The 12,031-nt window shown below is 40.4% G+C and overlaps 1 protein-coding gene across 1 annotated transcript; it reads right to left on the bottom strand.

Annotated features, from left to right (window-relative positions):
- Positions 1-9,106: 9,106 nt before the first annotated feature.
- On the bottom strand, positions 9,107-11,017 carry htr1aa (5-hydroxytryptamine (serotonin) receptor 1A a). The gene is given in 2 exon segments (XM_030142480.1): positions 9,107-9,995; positions 9,997-11,017. Coding segments are annotated over 2 exon segments (1,281 nt in total). The 5' UTR covers positions 10,780-11,017; the 3' UTR covers positions 9,107-9,497.
- Between the last annotated feature and the right edge of the window lie 1,014 nt (positions 11,018-12,031).

The raw sequence follows: 12,031 nt of genomic DNA, 5'->3' as shown, positions 1-12,031 counted from the left end.
GCCAAGTCAGACATTCAGAGGTCTTCTTAATTGAATAAAATGTATTTTTCTCCCTGACAGGCAGTCTGCGTTAATTATATCCCCAAAATTGAGTTTTGGCAATATTATGGTTTTACTCCGATCACCCACCACCACCACTGCTAGATATAATTTGCATGAATGCGATAACTCGGACAGATTTGTTTGGATTTCTTCTCCCTTGAGAACCAACATAAGGGACCCCTAGTGCAAGAACTCTAGTGATTTCAGCTTCTCTATGAGTATATTGTAAGTCATCCAAATGGGGGCACTTTAGTTGAAAATCAGTTTTTTGGGCATAAATCAAGCAATAATAGGCCGATTGAGATAAAATTTGGTTCATATTGCTCATCTTACAAATGTCCATATTCTGGCTACCATCCAGAGTTCATATGGTGTCTTTTTCATTCTCTAGGTGGAGTTTTGTGGGGAAAAAATTGGTTCTCTGACCATCATTCTGCCACTATCAGGTCGATGTAGCTCAAATTGAGTTCATATCGATTGTCTAACAATTATCTTGGATAGATTTATATATAACAGAGGATCAGGGGGATTTCAGAGGTATACCCTTGCTGTTCGCCCCCGACAGTGTAAGCCTCGTTATATTTAAGGAGATACGCTAACATGACTGTCACAGGACTTCGTTGTGAAGTTTATTGGTGTTAAATTATGATAATAGGTGTGACTTAGCCGATGTTAGCATTAATGTTTATTAACCTTATATGGTCTGTCAGCTAGCCTGCTAATTAGCTCAGGAAGTGCTAGTTAGTATCATCACATCAAATGCATCAAATCTCTTAAATTACTTAATGGCATTTATAATTACACTGTTAGTGGATGTAATCGGTGCTTTCAGTCAGTTCCATTTACAGCCCTTGCTCTTCTTTACTTCACCCACTTGTTTCCTTAAAATCATGATGGCAATGGCAGTGTCATACATCTTTAGGTTTTAGAATTGCAGTTCACAAACCAATGGGTGTTGACACTGAGGGTTTGATATTATATAATGTCTATGGCCTCTACAAACCAAGAAATACTTGGAATTATAACTTCTTCAAGAAAAGTAATAAATATTTATTATTAGGCCCTAAATGCTATTAAATCAAGGTGGAGAGTTTGTACGTATGTAGAAAAATGAGGCAGTCTTATCCATCAAGGTTTCCATTGTACAGAGAAGCAGGTAGACAAACCTTTGTACTAAAATACAATCATATCTGAAAACACCCAAACACTCATTTCTCCACGTCAGAAGGAGTTTTCTGCTGCTCTTCCTGACCCGACTCTCTCTTATGCTTGGACGGAGAGAGAGAGCCAGCCTCCAGCGAGTGATGGGCTGCAGGCTGTGAGAGCCTGGAAAAAAAATTCTGACAGATCAAAAAGGCTCCCAAGTAACATACAGAAGAAAGCCGAAACGTGTTGTAGAGAGCACTCAGTTACATCTGTTTCGTCCTCTCTTGCCCTTTTCTTTTAACGCCTTTTCTAAGCCTTCTTTTTTTTGTCATTATTTTTACCCACTATGTGCTTCAGTGTTGTTCTGTATTCACCACATCATTAAATTCAAGTCAACATGCTTTGATCACTTTATTTTACCGCCAAAACCACACACATCATGCATTTTAAGTGAATAATTTATGTTGGATATTAAATGCAGGTTAAAGCAGCTCTTTAAGATTAACTGTTTTCCAGCTTCATTTACAACTGTGGATGTGCTCATGTCAAAATAATGTGATTTTAATTGAGTTCATGACAGGATTTTAGTTCAACATTAAAAATGTGTTTGTGTGGAGCTTCTGCTAATCCACAAAATGCTCATTATTAGATACTAAAACAGAAACGTATATACAGATGCACTTGTCCATGAATTTTTTATTCTTGCTAACGCTTGATGGGGATCTTGTTGATGTATATGATGTCTGAGGTGGTTAGACTCTATATTCCATCCACTTTATAGATTAGAGATAGTCAGGTAAAGGTGGTTGGAATGACTGATCTAAGATTTTTTTTTTTTTTAATTGATTTATTTCGAATATGGAAATGATACAAGGTTCCTGATTGCTACTAATTGATTTCTTTGCACAACATAATATAGAAATGAAAATTCAAGGAAGCATAAAATAATAATACTCACAAAAAGAAAAAGAAAAAAAAGTCATATTCGAAAGGGAGTGAGAAGAAGCATAGCTTATTAGCTCTCACCCCTTTGTCTAAAACAACAATATGCACATATATACATACATACATACATACATACATACACACATATACATACACATATATTTATATACAGGGTGGGGAAGCAAAATTTACAATGAACATTTAGTTGTTTTTTCTCAGCAGGCACTACATCAATTGTTTTGAAGCCAAACATATATTGATGTCATAATCATACCTAACACTATTATCCATACCTTTTCAGAAACTTTTGCCCATATGAGTAATCGGGAAAGCAAACGTCAAAGAGTGTGTGATTTGCTGAATGCACTCGTCACACCAAAGGAGATTTCAAAAATAGTTGGAGTGTCCATAAAGACTGTTTATAATGTAAAGAAGAGAATGACTATGAGCAAAACTATTACGAGAAAGTCTGGAAGTGGAGGAAGCAACAAAAAACGTACCAAAGCTTTTATTAAATCTCTCAAATCCAAAATCCTAAAGGATCCAACCAAATCCATGAGAAAAATGGCAATTGAACTTGAGGTAGACAACAAGAATGTTAGAAATGCAGTAAAACATGATTTGAAGATTTAAATTGTCATGACTTTCAATAAAGTAATTGGTCATACACTGTCTTTCAATCCCTGCCTCAAAATATTGTAAATTTTGCTTCCCCACCCTGTATATACGTATGCATGCATATGTACATACATACCTGTACACATGCATACATATACACATACACATATACCATCATATACATATATATAATACATACACATACACATATACACTTAACTTAATTTGATTCTGATTTGAATTGATAAAGCACTTTGTGACTCTGTCTGTGAAAAGTGCTCTATAAATAAATTTACTTACTTACTTACTTACTTACATATACATAAGATTTATTTATTTATTTATTAGGAACAGTGCATATTAATGAACATCTACAACAATTGCAGCTGTAAATATGCCAGATTGTAGCAACAGTGCTAATTTCCATCTGTAGTCCTTACAAATCTTACGGGGCGTCAGATACAAACTCAAAAACTGGTGATGTCAAACCAACCGGACACAGTAGAGATGAGTAAACAGCAGAAGAAGGCCTTTGTGATAGTTGTTGCAATCTCAGCCGGCAAAACATCAGGAATAGGGGACATGAGAAACACCAGGGGCTGAAAGAAGAGCCAGAAACCCTGTTTGAAAGAGAAGTCAACACAAATCATTTTCACATATTCCGGTCTTGTTCAATATTGTTTCCTTTCTGGCAGGAGGTCTATACAATTGTAAGGCTCAGAAGTTAAAGTAATTTATGTTGAAGAAATGTAAGGTTTAATAGTGAAATAAATTACAAGGAATAAGTTAATTCATGTATGTGTTAAAAATATATTGACGGTGTTTACCCAATTAAATATTTACATTTATGTTTGCAAAATTATTATTTACACATTTAAATATTCTCATTTGCAGTGTACAAGCAGCTAAAATAATCTGTTAAATGTGCCTTTCTGAATCACTTACATTTACCGATCTAAGTACTGTTACCTCCTGATTGGTTTGTTCGGTCATGTGAGGTTATGTGTCAGGAAGTGTTGTGGCAGTAGTTGCAGTGTGTGGAAAAGTAAAGCACTGTTTAAGAAGAAATCCATCTCCATCCCGCTGTCTTATTTTATAAAGAACTAGAAGCACTCGGAGAGCGCAGACCTCCGCCAAGGCTGATCAGTGCCCCCCCCCCCCCCCCGTGGGCCCCCCCACGCCAATGAGGTTATGTTTTTGCCAGGGTTTGTTTGTTTGTCTGTCTGTCTGTTTGTCTGTCCGTTAGTGTGCAACATAACTCAAAAAGTTATGGACAGATTTTGATGAAATTTTCAGGGTTTGTTGGAAATGGGCCCCCCCGTGGGCCCCCCCACCCCCGATCACCACCAAAATTTAATCATTTCTTCCTTATCCCATTTCCAACAAACCCTGAAAATTTCATCAAAATCTGTCCATAACTTTTTGAGTTATGTTGCACACTAACAGACAGACAAACAGACAGACAGACAAACAAACAAACCCTGGCAAAAACATAACCTCCTTGGCGGAGGTAATGAACCAGTAATCACCAACAAACCCTCACGTTACACAATTTTGCAAAAAGTATTCCTGACAAACATTCTTTTTGAGTTTGTATCATTATACTTAGGAGTTCTACCATCAGAAAATGTCTCCTCTAATGACAAATATTTATTACCTCTGCCAGGAGGTATTGTGATCACTTTGCTTTGTGTGTTTACGTTTCTGTTTGTTTGTTTGTTAGCAAGATAACTCAAAAAGTTACAGATGGATTTTCAGGAAATTTTCAGGAAATGTTGATACTGGCACAAGGAAGAAATGATTACATTTTGGTGGTGATTGGAGGGGGGGGGGGGGGGGGGGGGGGGGGGGGCAGATCTGTCTTGGCGGAGGTCTGCGCTCTCCCAGTGCTATAAGTGCCACTTGTAGGAAAGCCATAACAAGGAAGTGGCTAAAACTAGAAAAACCTACAGTGGAGGAGTGGATTGACACCATTTATGACATTTGTAAGATGGAAAGAATACTTTTGCAGCAAGGTTTGTTTTTGAAAAGATGGGAAAGATGGATTAGGTTTGTCACACCAGTTCATCCGTCGTTTATCTAAAACCATGTCTCATGTCCATTTCACCCCTTTTTCCTTTTTAACCCTTTTGTATTGTTTTTTTTTTTTAATTATTATTTTTTTGTTTAATCACAAATGTGCACCCCAGCATTCCTGTTCTAGGGAGTTTAGTTCTTAATTATGTATTGTAAAAATTACATCTTTGGTATTACTGAAGGAGGATCAATCATACTTATTTGTATAGTCTGAGGAGTGTGAAATTCAGTTGTAAGTTTCAGATGAATGGAGGAAAATGGTGAATTGCTATGTGACTAAATATGTGAACCATGGAAAATACCAATATAAAGAGAAATGGAAAAAAACACACTTTTTCGCATTAGCTTTTAATCAGTGAGTGACGTGTCTGTTTTTTTTTCACTGTTTTTAACAGATTTTAATTTGTCTTTGTTTTTATGATGGTTGTATTTTGTTGTTCTTCGCCCGCTTTACACCCTGTGTTATCGCTAGTTTTATTTACTTATTCCATCCCTTGTTTTATGTTTGGTGTACGGCACTTTGGCCTGCTGTAAAGTTCTTAAAGTGCTTTATAAATAAAGTTGGTATGGTATGGTATGGTATGGTATGGTATGGTATGGTATGTTTAAAAAACAAAACAAAAAAAAAACAAGAAAGATAAGTCAACAGTGAACCCTGTGGTAATCAGAGTGGCTGTGGACCCCGAGCTAAGAGAATCCAGCTGATTCCAGGAACAGCATCAGGATCAGTGCAGTTTCAGGAACGGTAAAGACTGTGTGTATGTGTGTGTATACCTTTCTTTCCTGAATTTCTCTACAAACTGTCGTATTATCGATGTAAAAAACAACCTTTATACAACAAACATCTCCAGTTTTACACTATGCTAATGCTATTTGTCAACATATCACCAAATTAGTGCTTCCTCTTTCGACTGTAGCCAAGATTTAAAAGTTTATTTTAAGGGTTTACCTTTGAGACTCACCAATATGACAGATCTAAGACGACAGTCCATTTAATTAGGATGCTAATTCAGAAGTGCATACTGTCTGTTTTACTGTCTTTAACTGACATTGGCTGCTTTCATGACTCTAAAGCACCAGCACAGAACTAGACTGCAAATGCATCACACGCTTTCATTGCTTTTTTTTTTTTTTTTTTTTCTCAAGGCAGATATGATGTTGTAGATAATCTTATAACAGAAATATATTAGTCAGCTGTACCAAATGGAAGCAATAGAGTGCTAAATGATACATTAAATAATACATTAGCAGCTCTATGGGAGGAAAACACAGCTGACCACTTCATGGAATACTTGTTCCAGCTTCACAAATATGGGGAAATCACGGCTTTTCTCTGTTTGATACTATTTTACCTGATGTGTTTGTGTTTTGGATTGCTGAACAGACAAAGCAATCAATCAAAATGCATAACCATAAGCCCTGGAAAGGAAACTTGGCAACGTTTTTTTGTTTTGTTTTTCGACTACAGATGAATTATTGTCGAAAATACCTGCTGCGGTAACTGACTTTGGGAATAATTGGTTAAGGCAGCCCTGGTTATTATACTCACTATCTGTTTTCATAAAAGAGTTTCATCACTAACTTAAATAAATGACAACATTAACGCACGTCTAGCAGCCGTGACAACGGTAGTATTTGTTGCTTGGTATTGAATCCATGTTGGAAGCTCATTGAATAAAACAAGCATTAGTGTCACTTAAAAACAGGTGCTTTTCTGTATTCCTTGTGTTTTTCCGTGCATCATTACATGTGTCAGCAGCTCAAGCGTTGATGCTGTGACTCCAGTTGCAGCTGAAAAATGTGCACAAATAAAAGGTGAGTGTTTGTACTCCAGCACTGTTTAATCTACTGTTCCTCTTCACTGACATATAGGAGTAATATTTACTATTCAGTATATAAATATATATATATACAGCCACATCCTGATACAGTTTTGCTCAGTTTTAAGCCAGAGGGCAGTGGGACACATGTAATAAAACCTCTAATCCTCCAGTTAGTGGAACCATTTCATATAATCCTCCTCTCCTCTCCTCTCCTCTCCTCTCCTCTCCTCTCCTCTCCTCTCCTCTCCTCTCCTCTCCTCTCCTCTCCTCTCCTCTCCTCTCCTCTCCTCTCCTCTCCTCTCCTCTCCTCTCCTCTCCTCTCCTCTCCTCTCCTCTTCCTCCCCCTCTCCTCCTCCTCCTCCTCTCCTCTCCTCTTCCTCTCCTCTTCCTCTCCTCTCCCTCCCCCTCTCCTCTCCTCTCTCCTCCTCCTCTCCTCTTCCTCCTCTCCTCTCTCCTCCTCCTCTCCTCTTCCTCTTCCTTTCCTCTCCTCTCCTCTTCCTCCCCCTATCCTCCTCTTCTCTCCTCTTCCTCCTCCTCTCCTCTTCCTCCTCCTCCTCCTCCTCTCCTCTTCCTCTTCCTCTTCCTCTCCCTCTCCCTCTCCTCTCCTCTCCTCCTCCTCCTCCTCTCCTCTCCTCTCCCTCTCCCTCTCCCTCTCCCTCTCCTCCTCCTCTCCTCCTCCTCTCCTCTCTCCTCCTCCTCCTCCTCCTCTCCTCTTCCTCCTCTCCTCTCCTCTTCCTCTTCTTCCTCCTCGCCTCTCCTCTCCTCTCCAAGAATCCCAGAATGTGTGGGATTAATGCACCTTGCAATCCAAACCTTTGGTAAAATAACAAATCGCTCTAGGTCATATTTTGTAATCTCATATATCAGAGCCAAATGTAATGATTTTTAATGGTCTTACACTCACTGTGGCTCACAATTGAAAAGTATACCTTGCTAAGCGGCTCATACCACATTCACCGTGGGTCTCTCTGAGCCCTCATAAACCCAGAATTTGACCTCGGGGTCACAGGTATGAGATTAATTTTCCCAAAAGCATTTTGAGTGCATTGATGTCTCACTGATGCACCACAGAGCAAAAGTCATCACACAGGGAGAGGAAGCCTGTGGCATAGAGAAATACAGGATTTTATCACCTCCTCCTTCCAGCTCAATTTTCTCAAGAAACTAGTTTTAAAGTTTTTATGACTTGTTATTGCTTTTTTGGCTCTACAAAAGCTTTAATGATCTGGTACCCACAACGCTGTGATGAGGATTTTGTATCTGCAATCACTGCTGGTTGTGGATATTATCTAATCTCATCATTGCCCATGATGTGTCTTGTCACTATTTTTAATTCATGCAGTGGGAGCGTAATGTGATATTTTCCTTCTTATCCCTACACTACATAAGATACAGCAGATAAAAGTTTAGTGACCTGATATGAGGGTGGGGAAAAATAATACTCCTGCTGGTGATTTGGCTGAATCAATTATACTAGCATTACTTGAAATACTAGATTAGTCACTAGATTTGACTGATAAATTCAATCACTGTGTTTAATATTGGAGTTCATTCCAGATTAGTCATTGTGTCTCAAAGTCAACACTTAAATCTCATCTGTTCCCATGCATCGGAAGAGCACTCCATGCTGTTTGTATGCCACAGGTGTCATCTCTAAATTATAATGCTGCCTGGCGTGCTTCAGCCCGCCGCCTCACCACTCTGACTGACCCATGATGCCTTGGGTTTGATGTGTTTCCATGACAACAAGCCAAATAGCCACCCATCTTGCAAAGGCCTCATATAGGCTTCTTCCTGAAAGTTGTTTTCTTCCTCCTTTCTCTTATAATGTCTGAGAGGGTTTATCTTTTTATCTGCAGTAAGTAGATTTGTGTCTGGGATATGATTGATAGATGTGAGGGAGATCTCATCTATCAGTGAGAGTCAGACTGGAAGGAGGTTTCCTGCAACTCTTTCTATTAATGCTTTGAATGTGTGCTGTGTGTTTCTCAGCCAGCAGTGTCTGTATACTAAATCAAGAATGACATTTTTTGATGCCCCTGATGTAAAAATCTGTCAATTCAAACACCCCAGACATTAGATTATTACACAGGGTAAAGCCTGTGAGGAATATGGTTGTGTGGAATAACCGCACACTGATGCTACCCTTTGCTTTTCCTCTGTATTGGTGCTGTTTCTGTTTTCTCCCTCACACACAAGGGACAGAGAGAGTCGGAAATAGATAGATTATATGGGGAGGAGGAAGAGCTGGAGTATGATGCCAAAGGAGGGGTAGACTAAAGGAGTGAGTTAAAATCCTTTAGCAGGACATGATGAATTCCTCATGATGCATATGAGGACAGATCCAAAGCGAGAGAGTGCTTTTTCATGACAGGCCCTGATCTGTTCTCGTCTCATTACTTTTTCTTGTCAAAATAAAACTAACTGAGTGACGACTCATAGGCTATTTCTTAATGACAAACTTTGATTGCTTTTATTGTTTCAGTGCTACAAAGCTCATGACGTAACTGACGGAAACCCCGTGTGCCAGATGATAAAATGCATGGAATCAGCACATGACACGTCTTGCATGGCAATACAACGATGGCTGCCATGGCATATTGGCTATATATTGTAGCTACAACACTGAATAAACATGAGCTTGTACATTTAGAGCGAAAAGTTCTGTCCAGTCTCATTTCATCAGGGGCCACTGACCCCAGGTATTTTTACACTCTCCTCAAACACACACCATAAAGACACTGTCCCTGAATTCAAGTCTGTGGTATTTTTTGCTGTTCTATACATGTCAGTGGACATTTCCTGCTGTCCGTTTTAATGACTTCAAATTTAGGTGCACAATTGTGGTTACGGTCTGTGGAATTTGCATTTTAGAATCTTCTTAAAAGCACTTTGGAAGTCTTTGTTGAAGTAGGCATATATGATAGGGTTGAGGAGAGAATTGGAGTAGCCCAGCCAGTTAATAACTGCGCCCAGCCAGTCGGGCATGTAGCAGTTCTCTGCACAGAAAGGCAGCACCAGGGCGACGATGAAAAAGGGCAGCCAACAAAAGATGAAAGTTCCCATGATGATGCCTAGTGTTTTCACCGTTTTGCGCTCCCTAGCCAGCGCGATCTTTCTCTTCGCCCCCGAGTTTTTGTCATTCATGTTTTCATAGCCATGTGAGGAGGACTGAGGGGTATTAGGAAGAGGCAGGTGGGTTTTTGAGTTGCTGATAACTTCTATGATCTCCAGTGACTCGCCTTCTTCTCCATGCTTCACTGCGCCGTTTACGCACGGAGAGCTGGTTTTTGACTCGTCGCTGCGCTTCCAGCCTTTGCCTCCGGCCTCCCCGTTGGTTTTTTTTGTGGAAAATCGCCGGAGACACAGTCAAACACTTTTCTGACACTTTTGCTTTCTCGGTTTTCTTAACAGTTTTACGAATACGAAACCGAGCAGCCTTGAATATTCGCCCGTACAAAACCAACATGAGGATAAGAGGGATATAAAAAGCCCCAAATGTGGAGTAGATAGTGTAGCCCGGATCCTGGCTGATGATGCAGGCGTCAGGGTTCGCCCTGTCTTCAGCGCTTCTCCATCCTAACATAGGCGGGATGGAAATTGAGAAACCAATAAGCCAAGTCACACTGATCAAGAGCGCGGCTCGCCTTGGCGTCCGTTTATTTACATAGTCTATGGGGTCTGTTATGGCCCAGTACCTGTCCAAGGCAATTGCGCACAGGTGCAGAATGGATGATGTGCAACACAGTACATCCAGAGAGATGAATAAATCGCAGATCTCCTGCCCCAGTGTCCACTTGTTTAGTACTTGGTAGAGGGCCGCCATGGGCAGAACCAGCACCGATACCATGAGGTCTGTCACCGCCAGAGATCCGATCAGATAGTTAGCCACATTCTGGAGAGATCTCTCCAGGGCGATGGCCGCTACGACGCACGAGTTGCCAAATATGGAGCAGAGGATGAGGGCCCCCAGGAGCAGAGAGGTGATGATCTGGTAACTTAGTTCCAGATCTGGCAGAGACCCAGACGTACCATTCGCACCCCCGTCGTTCCAGTCGGCGACCACGTTTACCCCATCAGGGTAACCGCTTGCATTGCTGTCATTGCCGCTTGTTGTGATGAAATCCATAATTCGTCCACACTGAGAACACAACTTTCCCAGATGAGTGGGGGATACGCAGCTGGACAGATAAGCGGACACAGTCAGCCTCTCAGACTGCTGCTGCTGCTGTGCGTTTTACCGGGGTCCATCGGAGTTACCGGGTTCGTGCCGTCGCTCTCAGGACGCATGACGCAGACGTGTTTGTGTGTGTGTGAGGGGGTTGTGTGTATTATAGCCTGTGAGTGTTGACAGTCGGGTGCGCTCACTGGTACTGCGAATCATCTGAGCTTGGTGACGCCGTGAATTCATTTATACCAGCAGCTTTGGATACGTCAGACCGCGAGGAGGTCGCCCTGGAGTTTTGTGCCGCTGCTCTCCTTGTTGCTCAGTTTTTCACCGCAGACAGCCGATGAGGGTGCTGAGCTTTCTTCTCATTTGTTCTTCTTTATTGTACTCTTTAGACTAACTTTGTAGATTAGTTCATGGCTCGCCGTGCTTTGTATGCAATTTAAATCAGCCAGGACTAACTCTGATTAATTATAGAAATAGAAAGAAACGAGGCACATCCGTCTCTGGGCTTCTCGAGGGGGACATTTTTAACCGGACAGCCTACATATCTTAATCTCTCATCACTTCAAAATAACTTTTTTTTATGTCAGTAATGTTCTATTCAAACAGATGTATTCCTTTCAGGGGAATGAAGAACTTAGTAAAGTCTGAGAAATTAGGGCACAAGTTTGCATTTCGTGCTGGGGTCGTGAAGCAGGTACAATGTCCAGAGCTTCGGGAGCCAGAGGTTCTTTCAGGACCGTGGACAGCGCCACGGCTGCGCAGGGAGGAGAGCTGCTGCCATCTGCTGTTCACGAACAGTACTGCAAAAAAGTGACAGCCACTGCTCTGGCAGAAATGAAAACCCTATAAAACAGATGAGGACTCGAAGGGAGTAGGCAGTATATTTTAATTCTGATAATTACAGTTATAATATGGAATTTATGCAAAACTTTTACTCAGGATGAAAGTTAAAATGTATTCTATAAATATTTCATGTCAAAAAGAAACTTATATGACAAATTAATTTTGTAAAATGGTAAGAGACGGTCACAACTGAACTATTAAGCAATTTATATATATATATATATATATATATATATATGTGTGTGTGTGTGTGTGTGTGTGTGTGTGTGTGTGTGGTAAGATAAGTAAAGTAAGATAAGTAACCATTTCCTCCCAAAATATGATAAAATACCTTTAAATCCACATCCTTCAATAAATCACAGTA

This window comes from Sphaeramia orbicularis, chromosome 9 (genome assembly GCF_902148855.1).
Source record: "Sphaeramia orbicularis chromosome 9, fSphaOr1.1, whole genome shotgun sequence".
Taxonomy (NCBI): domain Eukaryota; kingdom Metazoa; phylum Chordata; class Actinopteri; order Kurtiformes; family Apogonidae; genus Sphaeramia; species Sphaeramia orbicularis.
This window is presented reverse-complemented; position numbering and strand designations above follow the sequence as displayed.